The sequence below is a fragment of the Corythoichthys intestinalis genome, chromosome 9 (assembly GCF_030265065.1).
Source record: "Corythoichthys intestinalis isolate RoL2023-P3 chromosome 9, ASM3026506v1, whole genome shotgun sequence".
Lineage (NCBI taxonomy): Eukaryota > Metazoa > Chordata > Actinopteri > Syngnathiformes > Syngnathidae > Corythoichthys > Corythoichthys intestinalis.
Genome location: NC_080403.1, coordinates 16727515 through 16745883, shown reverse-complemented (window position 1 = coordinate 16745883; position 18369 = coordinate 16727515). Strand labels below are relative to the sequence as shown.

Here is an 18369-nt window from a genome sequence, read left to right as displayed (position 1 = left end):
TGCACCGGCAGGCTGGATTCTCCACCACCTGCCCGAGTACCGCCGCAGGTCCCGCCACCGCAAGCCTGCCAACTGAACACATCTAGTGGTATCACAGCCTTCTGGCAATGTTGCAATAAAAGTCAAATATAAACAAGCTTGGCAAAGTTATTATTACAACATCAGGGAGGATCTTAATCTCCACAAACGTTTATTTCTTCTTCTTTATCCTTGAATTTGTGGTCTGCTACTTCTTCTAATGTCCTATGTGATTCTGGTTTAAGAATGAAAATTCGAATTGTAAAGTTGCCAAGGTTTAACCTTGAAATCTTTCCTTTTGTAACGGTTACACTTGAGCTAAGCAGTGTTGTTTTTATTAACAATGATGATGCCAGTTGTTGTCTGACACTACGTGAACTAGATGAAAATTCGCAATGATTTCCGTCATAAATTCACAAAGTGTGGTATTTTCTTATTGTATGTGTAGTGAGCACGCATTTAGCAGTGTTTAGCCGTGTCACTCGTGTGACGTACTGCGCCTTTCCCCGGCCCCACACACATGCTGGTAAGTAAGGCTGTACCCATTCCAGGATCCTTTTGTGAAACATATGTGTCATGTGCTGCTTGGTAAGTTTTGCTTTCTTATCCTGGCTAGATGTTGCTTTAGCCTTTAAAGTGTGAACGACAGGAGAAAAAAAAAGCCTTAAATAGCATTATTATGTGAATTAGAATCATATTTTGAGACGATTCGACTATATACAACCACTTAGCAAAGCGCAGATGACGTGAAATTAGTCTTTTAATCTGCCAGTTAGCCCCGCCTACCATCATAGGGCTATAGACCCTAATCCCTAACGGAGAGCAATTTACATCTCGTTCCCCTGCTCACCGGGAAAGCAGCTGGACAATGACCCCCAAACAAACCGGCCGACGTCGGAGGAGCGTGTAGCTGCCAAATCGTCAACACAAATATGGCAAAGTAATGCTTTACTACACGACGAAGACGTAAACAGAGAGTCATATGAGAGCGGCTGCAGTTGTTGTGCAGCTAACATGTGCAGCTAATGTGTATGAGGAGAGCTTTTTACATGCCCATCCATGATCAAACGTAAGTAGTCCTTTATTTAAAGAACGTTTGTAGTGTTTACTTTGTAATCGTTGTATTCGCGGCTATTTTTAACACAAAGTTCCAATTTCTGATCGGTCAGAAAATTTGACGGAACACCCGGCACATGAAGAGGGCAATAAGCCGAGTATAGTGCTCTCCCGGCGGGGCATGTGCGACAAGCTATCGGTCGTCGGCCGAGGGGACAAGGAGCATGTCAGCCACAAAATGCAAGCCACCTACATATTAAAATGATCCCAGTATTTATACATAATAATACAAAATAATACAAAACACAATGTTTACTCACTTCCTCGTAAGTCCCATGGTCCCACAGTAGTAGGGCTTGTTTTGGCCAATATCCACCGGTGAATGGGAACCTTTTGAAATCCCAAAAAGGCACACACGCCTCTCCCTCGTACAGCAAGATTTTTCTGCAGCCGTTTGGCTGGCGTAATGCGAAAAATAAACGTATTAATCTGCAAAATCAACTGAATCCTTAGTCATTCTCATAAAATAGTACGGCTGTATAGTGAAGAGGACTCCTTCCTCCGTACACGTTGCAGAGCCCTCTTCCTCAATTTTGAGAATTGTTGTCTAAAACCAGATGAAGACTAACACATTTTGAAATAACTAAATTTGACTAAGATTAATAATAAGTATTTTCGTCCAAAATACTAAGACGAAAATTAAATTGGCTGCCAAAAACAACACTGGAGATTTCTTCCCCACAGGTAAGGGTTAGCCTAACACAGGTGTTGAAAACTTGAAATTCTTCCACTTTCTTTGTTAAACAGGAGTGGAATCAGATTTTTAAAAAGATTGGGTTTTTTAAATGTATTTATTTCGAAATATTAACTCGATGGCTGCCATTGACGGTGGCTGACAAACAATCCATTTACCCTTTCAAGTTTTCAACAAGGAAAATTGTCAGGAAAACAGAGAGAAAACTGGGCCAAAGGTCCCATTCTAGCAGCAGGCTCCAAGGCATCCAGATTCCAGAGAAAGGCCGACTTCTGACAGAAATGTTCAGCGTTTTGGAGGTGCCGGGAGGCAGGGAGTCGGATTGGGTGGGCAGTCCAGGTGTTGACCAGGTGTGTCATCAGATTGGGCAAAAGAGTTTGTGGTTCTTGTTGTCGGTGCAACGCTGATTATCTTCTGTCAGCTTCAGCCGGGCATGATGTCAGTTTAGAACGTTCTGTCGGTCCGTTATCATATATCGAGGATCTGTCGGTGTTCATCAACTGTCACCATACTGGCCTGTTCATATCACTTAGTGACTCATTTCTTGCATATAGTGCTCTTTTGTATGCCCACACAAAGATTCTTTCTCACTTTGATTCATGAGAAACTTCATGCTCATGTACACTGAGAAAAAAAATTCTCTTGTTTTTGATCAATGATACGAAAATAAAGTTGCAGAGACCAGTGCACTGCTCAGCTATTTATCAATTTTTTAGGGTTAGCCATGTTTCTTTGAAACTACATATGTTTATGTTTAAGAATTAGGTATCTGTGAGCATTAATTTGCTAGGTATTTGATGGTAAATTAAAAGTACTTTTAAAGGGCATTTATCTAGTTTTTTGTTTTTTTACTATACCCAAAGCGCTTTACATTAGCATGCATTCAACCGTTCATGTACTAATTTATACACCAATGGTGCTGCTGCTATACAAGGTGCTTCCAGCCTAGTGGGTTCAAATTAGGGTGATGCATAGACTTTAGATTGCTGTTGCAGAAAAGGACATTCATATAGTCTATTTGTGAAATAGCAGCTTTTAGCTACATCACTACTAATTTTTTGCACATTTTGCTGCAGTGTAGGAAAAACATCGGAGTGCTTTCAATACTTTTATTTTTTTCATGTATTATTTTACATATTTTTTTTAATTTGTTGAAAAGGATATTATTTTGCAAAGAATAATGGTGGTGATCTGCATTCAAGTTGAAATATTAATCCATAGTGTGAAACAACCAATACCTGCACTGAATTGGATTTTTTTGTTTGTTTTTAAAGGGGAATCACAGGGCTTTAGAGAACATGGTACATAACATGTATGTGACAATTACATTATTCTAATACAGTACATCATGATATAAAGTGGGCCAGTCTGTGGCATGAAATTCCAGGGCTGAAGAGGAGTCCCATCCACTCTTAGTACAGTATTGTCTTAACTGATTTCCTTTTTATGATTCTCTTCCTTTTTCCAATCACCTAGCACTGCTGAAGCAGTCAATCAGCCGCTATTTCTGGCAGATGATGGAAAGTCGGTCCGAGGGCACCAGGGTCCAGCTAGCCGTGCTCAGTTCTGGGCACAGGAAAAAGTCCGTCCGAACACGAGACCGAGATCCTACAGGTTAAAGATTTTTATTCACCACGGCGTGCACGGCGCTAAAAAATCTTGACTTCCCAATAAATATTTACCCTGATCCTCCACAAACAGATACACATATGTGGCAAAGAAATCTGGAAGGTTATTTTAGCTGATCTCATCCAATGCATTGTAGTGAGGGGGGCTATATTCGCCAATCGTCAGCGGTGGCGCAAAACAGCACTTTTCAGACAAGAGCAGATGACGTCACTCCTGAGTGATGCCACATGTCCACGGCGCTCTGGCTTGGTCCCGCTCGATGACAGCAATAGGCGGTCGTGACCCGTGACCTGGCATGTGTACGCAGTGGTTTTCCTCTGGGACGAGTCCTTCTCTAACAGAAGGCATGGCGGGGGGTGGTTCGGAGGGCCGGTCCAGAGGCGAGTGCACGGGGATGTAGTGGAGATGCCGGCAGCGCGGAGGGCGTCCTTCGCCCGAGCGCCGAGGCCAGGGAGTGGAGGGGCTCGGAAACGGCAGGTCCGAGACATTGTAACATAGCCGCTGGAAAGGCGAGAAGGGGTCCCCCCGCTTGGTGCGGTTGCCGGCTGACTCAGAGGCGTCTGTTGAGTTACTTTGGTTTGGAGACCAGACCCCAGAGCCCCCGCCGTCCAACGAGGCATAGTTAGTGCCATTCGGGATGCTCGCCAGACCGGTGGGCGAGGCAAGTGTATACTGCGGGCGAGACTGAAAGGACAAATAATTGCCACCTTTTGCAGAAAATAAAAACCCTTTCAAAAACGAACAATGGATTCGAAGCACCCGGGGTCACACTGTTTGTTCCCACTGGTTTCCCATTCAAGTACTGTATCATAGACGTCACTATCAGTTGACTGGAAACGGGGCGCGGGGCCGCTCCATAGGGGGCCTATTTTCAAATACTTAAAATTCAAAATATTTTCAAAATCATAGCCGCTAGAGACCTAAAACCATAACAGGCACCTTCCTTAGGCATTTATGAGTCTCCATGAGCAGAGGCATAAAAAAATTCAAAGTCGTTCCTGAATAAAATCCCGATTATATACGGTAAGTATAACAAAACTTTTTTAACTGTAAAATTCTCAGATTTTACGCTAGATGCACAAAAATCACTAAAAACAGAGATTATCACCTATATTTTCAGGACCAATAGCAATATTTAACATATCATATAAGTTTTTGCCCGAAAAAGTGACTTAGTTTTTTTTATTTAGTGTAATTTTGACAGTTGAAGTTTTCAACAGCTAATAAATCACTTACTTTTCACATCAGAAACTTAATACTTGAGGAAAGCATGAAGAATCATCTTAATTTTACTCAACAACAGCAAGTTTTGCATCTTTCTATATACAATCACAACGTATTTAGGTTGAATTCCAATGTCACTATTGCCTCAGCACGTCTTGCCGGCTATCTGGCCCTCGTCCTTTTTAGATTAAAATGTTACATAAAATAAAACACACAAAAGCCAATTTTTTTGTATGGACGCAGAAATGTCTAAATTACTAGTTTTTGGCCAAAAAACGGGGAGGTGGTCCAAAATTACCTGATTATTTGAATGTAAAGTTCCGCTATTGTGTATGGATACAAAATCCAACATGGCAGCCATCATAAAACAAAGAGCTTTTTTAAAGCGGTAGTTCAGAATTTTTGACAATAGGCTTAATCTTCAAGCTAGCATGGGTTTAATTAGTTGGTGGAGTTGATTTCAACAAATTCCGTGCAGTTTGCAAGTTATTTGTCAGTTTCAGGGCTCCAGAGTGGTTAAGCTAGCGCGAGTCAATGGTACCTTCCTAGCATGCCAATAAAAATACGATACAGATCTATGAACAGAACCAACATAGTCAAATGAATTTAAATCACAGATCATTGTTCCAAAATACCAACGCGGCCAAAACAATGTCACACCAAACTGCCGTTATTCATTTCATTCTGCAGGACTATATTTTTTAGATGCGTAATACGACCACAATTGAGGGGAGTGCTTCAGCCACTCAAAGCGTTCCAAGGGAATGTAAACAGCAAAGATCAGCAACAAGTTGTTTTTTATTTTGGCCATCAAAAGACAATTTCACCTCCAGAAAACCTGCCATCTCATAAGCGATCAAATAGTGGAGGCGTTCCAATGATATTTCTTCCAGATCTGAGGTTGGTAACTTTTAGTTTAGGAAAAGTTTAAATAACTTTATCCTGAAAACATAGCCAACACTATTGATTGCATGGATCATCGATGATTTCCATGTGTGCATATTGTTGTTTTTTATTGGCATGCTAGGATGGTCCAATTGACTCGCGCTAGCTTAGCCACTCCAGGGCCTTGAAACTAACACACTACACTACACGCACTACACTACACGGAACTTGTTGAAATCAACTTCACCAACTAATTAAACCCTCGCTAACTAGAAGATTAAGCCTGATGTCAAAAATCCTGAACTTTCCCCTTTAAATGGAAAATTCTTGTAAATAATGCTTAAAAAAATGCTTAAATCCCGGAATTTCTATAGATATCAACATATAACAATCTAGATTCTTGGTTAAAAGCAAAAAAACGGGCAGTTATCATTCACTTTACGTTAATTTTCCATTCATTTTTTTCACACGGCTTCAAAGTGCATGCATGGTGCTATTTTATTTAATATTTACCTTGAATCCTCAACGAAATCACTTGAGACACTTACGCCTGCTTGAATGCACTTAAACTTTCATCCTGTTTTTAGTTTTTACCTAAATCTGGCGTTAGAACGTAGCATGTGTTTGAGTTTATCGCAGTAAAAGCTGCCACGGCGCAGTGTCTGTAGGAGTTGTCTCATCAACTGATAGTGAAGTCTACTGTATGACTGTATATAATGCGACTGTTACACATGCTCAACCTTTTCTTGGCAAACTGGTCCTGGGAGGTAGGGAGCTCAAGGATAGAGGGAAAATGGGAATGAGGTGGAGCATAAGAATAGGAGGAGGGGGTCAAGAAGAAGAGGATGAGGTACCTTTCTCAGGGGGAGAGCAGGAGGGAGTTCGCTGTGGTGGAGCGCATCATAGTGCATCGACAGGTGTTGGCCTACAGGGGGCAACAGTTGGACATGAGGAGGAAAGCTAATAAGGAACTCGATGATGAGGATAGAGCTAGGACTGGGTGGGGGGTCGGATTAGGATGGGGTCGAGGCTGTTCAAAGCAGACAAATCCTTTTGTACTTGGATTTCTTTTGAGTGTTTCATGAATGATGGAAAGAAATAAGATAAAGGTCACTTTACACTCAGTTTAGATTTACCTTGCGGTGGGGCGTTTCGCGGCGGAACGGGAGGCGCCGCGACATCGCCAGTGGACAGACCGGGGACGACTTCTCGGCTACCACTGTCCAAACTCCAACTGCTGGGCGTGCTCGTGACAACTTTAGAAGCAAAGCGAGCTCTGTAATATTTGCCCGCTTCATCCCCAGCACTCATACGTAGTCACAGTCCAGCGACCTACCTTTGTCGGTGAATGACAGGTTGGGGTCACTGCACGGTTTACAAGTTGGACCGGTCAGCTGATGGAGAAACACTCTCTGAAGGAGGAAAGAGTGGCAAATTGAACAAATTTTATTCAAGGAAATCAAGCACCACAGTATTCATGTGACTTTTTTCCTGCTCCCGCTCCTGCCAAATACAGTGTTGTGACCTTTGCTGGGCACAAAAGAGTCTCTGAGTCTGTTCGTCCTAATTTTCGTCCTTAGTGAGGTGGTAAGCTGAAGACTCCAGGCAACAAAGTCACTGACTAGGCTCCTGTACGCATCTCTATACCCTGACACAGCACAGCCCACAATGGCTTTGTCACCTGTGAACTTCTGGATTTGACAACAGTTCGCTAGCCATGCTTGAGGATATTGTACAGTGCATACTTCACTGTATAGGCATGTGCCGGTATGAGATTTTGAAAGTCTGGTAACCTTATACAAAATACTGCGGTTTCAGGGTATCACAGTATTGCAATTATAGCTCTAAAATGTGTTATTTTAAGATGTATGGGGTTTTTTTTCATTGAAGAGGATTTTTGATTTTTCACAACAGATATGCAAATTGGAACAAGAATATAATGTTAAAATAAATAAATAAAATAACAAGCTTACGTTATAGTATTTGTTTTACCATCGCTAGACACACTAAAGAAGCTGGATTGAACTCTAGTAGCTGGTGGAAAACGTTCATGACAGCATCTACTTACCTTAAATTTTGTGTAAAATGACAGATAATGGTCACGTAAATGTGAAATCATGTTTGATGTGTTGCCTCTCCCCTTGCAACCACCCTCCGCAAACATGTCTTGCATGTCGGCTGTCCTTCCTCTTTTAGCGCAGCCGTCTATTTCTTTTCAGTAGCCGAAGTACTTGCGACTTTTTTTTTTTTGAGGGGGGTAAAAGCTCAAGTGAAGTTTTGCCACTTTCAGCCATTGTGTCAACTCTAGGCAACAGCACAGACAGAATAGTGTCACTGACAGACACAGCAACAACCGGAGGGGTGAGCGCTGCCGCTCCAAGCCATTTTTGGGACATAAAAAAATAGCTAATACCTGAAGGGAATAGGTACCTTTCTCGCAGACACCATATAACTGTCTACATTAGTCTAACACATTCCTTATAGTAAAGCAGTTAGGGAGATGATACTACATGCTATTTGACACAGTAAAGTTGACCGGCTTATCAGCCCTCGACTGATAAGTGAAGAAAAAACGTCATCAAGTCCACGGTGGGGTCAGGACGAAGGAGATGGTACCGTTTCTCGTAGGCATTGTCTAACTGTTTGCATTACTCTAACACACGTAATATAATCAATCAGGGAATAGTATAATTTCTCATATTTACTGTAGGACTGTTTGTATTACTTTAACACACCTAATATAAAATAAATAGCACTTACACCATAGTTTAATGAAAAGCAGAATAGAGGCCATAAAAGATACACAACGCCATCTTATCACAGAAGCTCAATGTGGACGTCATGAGCAAGACTGACGCACCAACTCTCCCAATCAGTTCTCCCGGGAACTCCGGGACAAAGAGCAGGGCGCTCTGTCCTAAAACAAGTAACATCGGAGAACACCCTCGCCCAACCAGGATAACAAGTTGATAGCTCGGCGCCTGAGACGTCAAGACATGCATCAGTTGCCGTGGCAACCACGTCCCAGCCATGAAGGATGACGCACGAACTTGACCGCCCAAACCTGCCAAAAAGGGATGATCCCAAGACAACACCCCGGCACGCCTTCCGCCCGGCCCACTCCACCACAGCTTTCAAAAGGACTGAACATTTAGATAACAACTGTCGACTCCCGGGAACATTCCTATGTAGCCGTTGTTTTGCCGACCCTGGATCCAGCATTGTTTCTTCGTCGTCTGTTTTTGCCCTGTTTTTGACCATTGTTGACGAATAAATTGTCAACCTGTTTTCGGTGAGCTTCTTTTAAACCGTTCAAAATGGAGTCAGCACAAAGGGTTAACACCGGAGTGAACGCGCGGCATTTTGGCCCCTCCCGGCCGACTTGCAGGAGCGGTGCCAGCGGAACACCATTTCATTCGGCTGTTGCTGTTTCCGCGGCTTGGTCAGGGGGCCGAATTCCTTCATACCGTACTACGGTATGACGGAAAATTTTAGTGGTTTTGAAACCATGACGTTTTCAAACCACGGTAAACCTTGAAACCGGTAACCGGCACATGCCTAACTTCACAGTGAGCCTTTTAAGTATTTAGAGATCTTACTTGGGAGTGTATTTCTTGTATGCTTTTACTTTTTCATGACAATTGACATTTTTTGGGGGAGTGAGGGGTGACTATATTCTGTTCTACCACTGTACTTTGTTTGACAGTACAGTACTGAGTTAGGAATACAGAGAATAACTGCTGACCTGTCCGCCCTCAATGAAGTTTTGGTACATGAAGCTGTTTGGCCGCTCTCGCTGCGGTGGCAACAGCATCAACAGTTCTCTGTTGTTTCTTTTTTCTGCCACGAAAAAACAACAAGAGGAAGGAGATGAAGATAGTTTACAGAAATCAAACCCCAACAATGAAAAGCCTGTTTTTCCATTTCCAAAGTATCGACCTTTGTGTGTCGACAAAGCCGAGCTGATGAAGTGAGAGGGTACTGTGGAGGACCGTGTTGCCTGCAACCAAATATTTTAGAAAAAACAAAGAAAGTCAAGATTTTGTTGCCATTTTTCCATCAAAAGAGCTCAAACGCAAACCAAATCCTGTTTCGTTTTATTATTCATTTGAGCAATGTGAAAACATTCGTTTTCCACCATTTCATGAATGCTGTTTTTTACAGACTTCTGTTTTTCCTGACCTGAACACCGTAGAACTCTTCGGTGTCAGCCAGGATGAGCAGGTTTCCCACATTTCCCGCCTCGCTGGAGATGGATATAGGACGAGACAAAAAAGGCAAGTTAGGAGGAGCGAGAAGAAGAAAAATGGTGGAGCAACTCAAATAAAAGGAAGGGAGAAAACGAGGAAACAGAGAAGCGAAATTATTGAGGTACAGAATAAACCAGAAAGGTTGACGGGCAAATGTGACTGCATGACTGTGGTGAATGCCGTTCGCGGACAACTTTAACCTGCGTCGGTGCACTTTGAAGCTCTCGGGACTGGCCGTCCCTCTGCTGGGGTTTGCTTGGTCAGAAGCGCACAGGCCCTGCCGTACCACAACGTCACACAAACCAGAAAGTTAGCGGGAGAAGTGGCAAGTTGACCTTATAATCAAGTTCTCATCTGCCTCGAACATCTGAATGCTTATCAACACTCGCTAAATAATGGAACCGCTCCGACCCTGAACCGCAGTAAAGTGCTTCTGCGTAATTGGAATGTGACACTTCAATGCAAAGCGAAGTTGTCAAGTGTTTAGATGCTGAGATGGCAAGATGTCATTTTTGTGTGTCAGACATTCTTACTTGGCAGAGGCTACTCTTCATCACCTGGAAGTGATCCATCAGCTTCTTGTGCAGGGGACGCATTTCAGGATGCACCAGCTTGTCGTGCACAGCCAGGCCAACCGCCAGGATGTGAAGCTGAAACAAAAGCAGATTTGGCCACATCACACGTGGGACTTTTGTTCCAGCCATGCACGGCACGTCAGTCCAACACAACTCAAGACTTGGACTTGATGCACTTTTTTTTCCTTCTCACCTGCTCTTGCATCAGATGTTTCAGCTGCGCGATCTTGTCGCTGTCCTGAGGGTGGCTGTCGACGTAATCTTTGCCAAAGAAAGCCTGATGATCACAGACAATCAAAGAGGACCAAGCCACACAGATTCAAATCATGACACTTTTCTTTACTATTGTTCATCTATCAGTCCCCCTCAGGAATCAGCGGCGAAAATGTGATGATTCAGCGGAGGATAGCTAATCCTGAATTCTGCAGAGAGCAATTCTTGATTCTGCAGCTTGAAGGTTGTTTTGCGGCAAGCGTTTAAAAAACAACCTAAATCAACCGATTATGAAGCAAATTAATGCAAAACTAAAACACTGTAAAATGTAAATGAATGTTAATATTGTCACACAAAAATATACACAGAGTTGTACAAAGGAAACATCTTATCTTGAACGGGAGGTTGTAATTCAGGCTATTTTTTATTGAACTGTGCTGGATTTACGGTGCGATTGGGCTGCAGACATTAAACCCTGCTTACAGCAGAAGCGAGAACACACTTAAGTTTGACTGGCTAACGTGAAGCAAGGCAAATTTATTCATATAGCAAAATTCAACACAAGGCAATTCAAAGTGCTCTACATCACATGAAGATCATAAAAATCACATTAAAGTCATTAGAACGTAAAAACAAAGACAACCGAAATAGGAAATAAAATTATACATAAAAATCCACATTTAATCACGGATAGAATAAAACAATAAAAAAAAAATAATAAATAAATAAAACAAATACTACTACTACTAATAATAATAATAATTGCAATCAGCAATGGAGATAAGCACAACAAGAATAGAAAGTAAATAGATTGAAATATATAGGCAGCTATGGATATGCAGTGCTAAACAAAAGCGTTTTTAGCTCTGATTTAAACGAGCTAACAGTTTGAGCATAATTCAGACCTTCAGGTAACTTGTTCCAGAGGTGAGGAGCATAATAACTAAATACTGCCTCACCCTGCCTGGTTATTGTTCTTGGAACATACAGGAGACCGGTTCCAGACGACCTTAGGGGTCTAGATGTTTCATAGGAATCTAACAAATCAAGCATGTATTTTGGTCCAAGGCCATTAAGTGTTTTGTAGACAAGCAGTAGTATTTTATAGTCTATCCTTTGACTCACTGGAAGCCAGTGTAACAATTTCAAAACGGGTGTTATGTGGTCCAGTTTCCTTGTATTTGTGAGGACTCTGGCTGCAGCATGCAGTTAGCGGCTAACATCAGGGCTACAACCATCTTTAATGGATAATAATGTTCGCAGTTAACGTGATACAACAATTTCTAGTGGATGACTTTTTCTGATTATAAAATACTGTACATCCTAGTATGCACTGGGACACATCATCAGTGATATGCCTGAGATCAACGGGGTTTTCGGGTCTTCCAACATCATACCCCCTCACTCAGGTGACCCAACCAGGGTTGATCAGACCCCGGCTTGTGTCTCAGTTGCATTGGCCCACAGCTCGCTCCTCCTTAGAGGCTCTCTCTGCTGCCTCCATGGTGGTCTTGATGGTCTTCCTTTTCTTAGCGCCTGTGATGCCCAGAAGTCCGATCACCTTGCATAGTGAGCGGCCCACAAACCCTCTACACTCCACTTCAATGGGCTCACAGTGTGCCTTCCAGCCTTCTCTCTGGTATTGCTCAATGAGCTCCTGGTACTTTGACCACTTCCACTCATTCGCCTCCTCTATACGCTCCTCCCAGGGAACTGTCAGTTCTATCAATAGCTCCTGCCTTGACACATTTTGCCAGAACACCGTTTTTTTTCCTACTCTCGTCTCATTCTGTCTTTCCTGTTCATTTTGCTTTTGCTGCTCATTTTGTGGAATATCGACAGTGCTGTCATGCTCACTAATATTCCTCTCGGGTTCAAACTGAAAAGGTTGAACAGATGCCATGTTTATGTCGCTAGAGTTATACTCTGGAAACCCGGCAGTGTAACCATGTGACGTCACTGCCAGTGTTGTTAATCTTACTTTAAAAAAGTAATTAATTACAGTTACAAATTACTTCTCCCAAAAAGTAATTGAGTTAGTAACTCAGGTACTTTAACGTAATTCTATACTATTATTACTAGGGCTGTCAAAATTATCGCGTTAACGCGCGGTAATTAATTTTTTAAATTAATCACGTTAAAATATTTGACGCAATTAATGCACATGTCCCGCTCAGACAGTATTCTGCCTTTTGGTAAGTTTTACAGCAAGGTTTTTTGTGCTGTCTAACAGCGAACTCTTGTGGTCGCTTTGCGACATGGTTTATTGCTTTCTTGCCAGTTCAAAATGGCTGCACGACGTCTCGGGCTGACGCCTACGTTGTAATGTTGTGCTTATATGATCCTCGGACAAGATTTGTCCGTAAGTATGGTTGTTGTAAAGAATGTACATATTATGTTAGTAAGCGAAATGTTATATTTTTTGTGTGAGACGCTTTTTGTTTATGTTTAGTGAACCTGTATAGCGTGCTAAGCTAACGTTGTTGCTAATGCAATGCTTGTGTACTTTTTTTTTTTGTAGTTTCACTACGGTCTAAAGAGGACAGTGGTTTGAGGCCATTTTATTAATAAATCAGATGAAAAAGGAAGAAGTCTGATTATTAAGGTGTCGTTCACTAGCTGTCTAGCTTTGGAAAAAGTAGACGCTTCGGAGTGAGGACAGCATAGACAGTTTTAAATGACAGTAGAGTGAAATGCCCACTACAGTCCTTATGTACCGTATGTTGAATGTATATATCCATCTTGTGTCTTATCTTTCCATTCCAACAAATTATTTTACAGAATATATATATAATTTACAGAAAAATATGGCATATTTTATAGATGGTTTGAATTGCGATTAATTGCGATTAATTAATTTTTAAGCTGTAATTAACTCGATTAAAAATTTTAATCGTTTGACAGCCCTAGTTATTACGTGATCCATTCTATATCGTCTTTCACATCAAATACTGTACAGTGGGAAAAATAAGTATTTAGTCAACCACTAATTGTGCAAGTTCTCCCACTTGAAAGAGGCCTGTAATTGTCAACATGGGTAAACCTCAACCATGAGAGACAGAATGTGGTAAAAAATACCAGAAAATCACATTGTTGGATTTTTAAAGAATTTATTTGCAAATCATGTTGGAAAATAAGTATTTGGTCAATACCAAAAGTTCATCTCAATACTTTGTTATGTGCCCTTTGTTGGCAATAACGGAGGCCAAACATTTTCTGTAACTCTTCACAAGCTTTTCACACACTGTTGCTGGTATTTTGGCCCATTCCTCCATGCAGATCTCTTCTAGAGCAGTGATGTTTTGAGGCTGTCGTTGGGCTACACAGACTTTCAACTCCCTCCACAGATTTTCTATGGGGTTGAGATCTGGAAACTGGCTAGGCCACTCCAGGACCTTGAAATGCTTCTTACGAAACCACTCCTTTGTTGCGATGGCTGTGTGTTTGGGATCATTGTCATGCTGAAAGACCCAGCCGCGTCTCATCTTCAATGACCTTGCTGATGGAAGGAGATTTTCACTCAAAATCTCTCGATACATGGCCCCATTCACTCTTTCCTTTACACAGATCAGTCGCCCTATGCAGAAAAACCGCCCCAAAGCATGATGTTTCCACCCCCATGCTTCACAGTGGGTATGGTGTTCTTTGGATGCAATTGAGTATTCTTTCTCCTCCAAACACGAGAACCTGTGTTTCTACCAAAAAGTTCTATTTTGGTTTCATCTGACCATAACACATTCTCCCAGTCCTCTTCTGGATCATCCAAATGCTCTCTAGCGAACCGCAGACGGGCCTGGACGTGTACTGGCTTCAGCAGGGGGACACGTCTGGCAGTACAGGATTTGAGTCCCAGGCGGCGCATTGTGTTACTGATAGTAGCCTTTGTTACTGTGGTCCCAGCTCTCTGTAGGTCATTCACTAGGTCTCCCCGTGTGGTTCTGGAAATTTTCTCTCACCGTTCTTTTTATCATTTTGACGCCAAGGGGTGAGATCTTGCATGGAGCCCCAGATCGAGGGAGATTATCAGTGGTCTTGTATGTCTTCCATTTTCTAATAATTGCTCCCACGGTTGATTTCTTTACACCAAGCGTTTTACCTATTGCAGATTCAATACAATTTTGTTAATGGTGTCCTTCGACAGCTCTTTGGTCTTGGCCATAGTGGAGTTTGGAGTGTGACTGACAGGTGTCTTTTATACCTTTTAATACAGGTAACGAGTGGAGCCTCATTAGAACTCGTTAGAAGAAGTTAGACCTCTTTGACAGCCAGAAATCTTGCTTGTTTGTAGGTGACCAAATACTTATTTTCCACTCTAATTTGGAAATAAATTCTTTAAAAATCAAACAATGTGATTTTCTGTTTTTTTCCACATTCTGTCTCTCATGGTTGAGGTTTACTTTCTTTCTTTCTTTTCTTTTTGGCATTTGCAATTTGCCTGACATTCTTTTGATTACCACTGATGGTGTTCAAAACTACCGTAAATTTGGCAATCATGGATTCCTGGGGGGACTAATCTACCTATATATAATGTACACGATGCTAAAGGCATCTTTGTCTTTGAAAGAAAATATTGCTAGTACCTCCTGGTATCTGGCAATGCCGCCATTGACGGCGGCGTCGACGACCCCGTTGAGCGTCATGCTGAGAAGGTTGATGTTGTTGTGCGGCTGCTTGAGCTGATAGCGACTGATCAAGGTGCGCAGTTCCTGATTCTTGTTCTCCACCACACTGATGGCATTTTCTAACGGACTCACCTCCACCTGGAAGGGTTAAGTTGACAGTTAGGATCGAATACCACACAAACATTTGCTCCTGATCAACACTGAACACACAAAAAAAAAAAACTTGGCCGTGAACTTCCAATTTCCTGTTGAGGACCACTATACATTTCAACGTGTGCACATCATTCAATCATTCTGTCAGTCAGTCTCTCACCAGTTCTCTCTTTTCCACCTCAAACCAGCGTGAAATTCCGGGTAAAGGATGGGCAAGGATCAAAGTTGTCCTCTCAATCCAAAGACTCTGGAAGACATTTCGCAACAAAGTGATGGATAGTGCTTACCCTTTGATAAATGATGACATCCATTTTTGAAGAATGACACACCTGAACTTTGACATCAATACAATGTGTAAATTCCATATATTTTATAACCTTGAACTCATTGTCCCGATCTTTGGGTCCTTTATGGAAAGGTCGGTCGTGACGGAAACGGCGAACGTTGTTGACGCGGTAAAAGCTCTTGATTCTGTCAGGGACTCTGTCCGACTGTAGGATGGCGACTGCTTCGGGAACTGGTGTGACGGCGTAAATCTGAAGGTCTGGGCGCTGCTCGTCAAAGAAAACGCCCGCAAGAAGCAGCATGCATCGCTTGCGCGCACACGTACAAGCAGGATACATTGAGCATCACACTGAAGAATGGCTTCATCAGGCTGGTTTGGATGCTGCATGGCGATGGCTTGGGGGAACTCTCCCAGCATCCTTTGCTGAAAGGCCTCAAGTCTTTCATAGTCGTGACCGCGACACACAAATTCTTTGTTCTGGTGGGAATGAAGCCAAAAGTCCAAGACTTAACATTTGCACATGTCTCAGAGAGCAGGTTCGGTCTTACGTGCTTCTAAAGTCTTCATTCTTCAACTGCTAAGCACAATTGTGAATAAGGGTTAACTAACCCTGAGGAAGAAGGGAAATTTTCTTCCGTAGAATCCCACCCTGAAGAATTCCGGTTCCAGACGTTGTTGTTCCATGATGTGATCAAAATATGCCGCCTCCAGTTTCTGCATTCAAATGCACAAGAAGACAACGTTTATCAGAACGGCACGCCGAATTCGTCCCGTCTTTTTCATACCTACCCTAATCCAGCTGAGACTCTGGTAGTCGTACAAGGATTCGTACTGGAAGGCCAATTCCCTGCACAGAGGAATCCCAAACTCCCAACACTCAACACACCCACACACATACACACACAGATAAAGACTACTTAAACTTCTGGTTGAACACTTTGAAACGTAACTGTAGAGAGACACTTGAAAGGATAGTTGACAACTTTATTGTATCATAGAATGGTACGACTCAGACCAAGGGACCACCGGCAAGGTGGACGGCCTTTTTGACCATCTAGCCTAGACACAGGGACCAATGAGTAGTAGGCATTGATTATGCACTTTGTTGATTCAGCATTTTTACTTCAAGGTAAAAAAGAAATGAGCAGTAGTCCATTTACAGTTCAAAACTAAAGCAGAACAACAATCATGGGGATTTTAAAAGATACCGTATTGGCCCGAATATAAGACGGCCCTGATTATAAGACGACCCCCTCTTTTTCAAGACTCAAGTTTGTAAAAAGACTTTTTGAACACCAAATTAATATTTATACAAAAAATAATTACAGTACATCTGAAACAAATGATTATAACTAGGGTTGTTTCGATCATGTTTTTTTGCTCCCAATCCGATCCCGATCGTTTTAGTTTGAGTATCTGCCGATCCCGATATTTCCCGATCCGATTGCTTTTTTTTGCTCCCAATTAAATTCCAATCATTCTCGATAATTTTTCCCGATCATATACATTTTGGCAATGCATTAAGAAAAAAATGAATAAAACTCGGACGAATATATACATTCAACATACAGTACATAAGTACTGTATTTGTTTATTATGACAATAAATCCTCAAGATGGCATTTACACTATTAACATTCTTTCTGCGAGAGGGATCCACGGATAGAGAGACTTGTGACTTTGTATTTTGTGACTAAATATTGCCATCTAGTGTATTTGTTGGGCTTTCAGTAAATGATACTGTAGCCATGCCCAATGCATGATGGGAAGTGGAACCATGACTGTGCGTAGTGCTATCAATTGATATATCTTCTCTGCGTTGGGAAATAATATAAGGTCTTAAGAAAAAGATAATTTGCTACCTTGCTTCCCCACATTGCTTCTCATGATATTTCTAATCGTAGGGAGAGGGAATGTAAGGCTTAAACCAATTAAAAAAAGGCTCCAAAGGCTGCCAAATTTCACTTTACTCATTTTACACTGCCTTTTATCTCTCTATATAGGTAAAACGGCGCCATTACAGATTGAGCGCGTCATTACGTGGGTGGGTCATGCAGCGCATGCATTAATTGCGTTAAATATTTTAACGTGATACATTTTTTTAAAAAATTAATTACCGCCGTTATCGGGATCAATTTGATAACCCTACCTTAAGCCTAAACTAAAGACTCTGGATGAGTGTAACATATTATGTTTGTAACGTTAAATACAATTAGAAAACGATTTAATTAAAATATATATATATATTTAAAAAAAGGCATTGCCGATATTTTTTGCCAATTCCGATACTTTGAAAATGACGTGATCGGACCCGATCGATCACAATATATAATATAATATATAATATACAATAATAACTGCATTAACCATCAAAGTGAGGTCTAACTGTAACTGTAGTCTTGAAACAAATCTGAATAAGGAAAAACATTGCAATAAAATAATGCAAACTTGTTAAACTTGAGAGTAGCTAAGATCCGACATGACAGAACATTACTCCTCAAGTTCAGCATTCGCTTCAATGATATCTGGCTCCATCTAGCGTCGTGAATGGGTATAATGTCTAGACCCCGAATATAAGACGACTCTCACTTTTTCAGTCTTATTTCAGTGCAAAAAACACTGTCTTATATTCGGGCCAATACGGGTAATAGGCCTATGAAATAATTACCTGTAAATCACAAAATAAAAACACAATTGAAATGACA

General features: G+C 41.7%; 1 protein-coding gene across 3 annotated transcripts in view; it reads right to left on the bottom strand.

The window, feature by feature from the left end:
- Positions 1–2083: 2083 nt before the first annotated feature.
- LOC130921341 (dedicator of cytokinesis protein 3-like) overlaps positions 2084–18369 on the bottom strand; it is a 61759-nt gene continuing 45473 nt past the window's right edge. For 2 of the 3 annotated variants that reach the window (XM_057845096.1, XM_057845099.1), the window contains exons 39-54: positions 16455–16541; positions 16275–16379; positions 16001–16142; positions 15757–15923; positions 15540–15626; positions 15185–15364; positions 10585–10668; positions 10350–10466; positions 10017–10093; positions 9749–9812; positions 9506–9566; positions 9312–9406; positions 6903–6978; positions 6703–6822; positions 6421–6491; positions 2084–4141 (exon numbers count right to left, since the gene is read on the bottom strand). In XM_057845096.1, the coding sequence (XP_057701079.1) occupies positions 3665–4141; positions 6421–6491; positions 6703–6822; positions 6903–6978; positions 9312–9406; positions 9506–9566; positions 9749–9812; positions 10017–10093; positions 10350–10466; positions 10585–10668; positions 15185–15364; positions 15540–15626; positions 15757–15923; positions 16001–16142; positions 16275–16379; positions 16455–16541 (2010 nt within the window). In that variant the 3' untranslated portion in view covers positions 2084–3664. The remainder of the gene's footprint in view (positions 4142–6420; positions 6492–6702; positions 6823–6902; positions 6979–9311; positions 9407–9505; positions 9567–9748; positions 9813–10016; positions 10094–10349; positions 10467–10584; positions 10669–15184; positions 15365–15539; positions 15627–15756; positions 15924–16000; positions 16143–16274; positions 16380–16454; positions 16542–18369) is intronic. The other variant, XM_057845098.1, reaches the window with a different exon arrangement.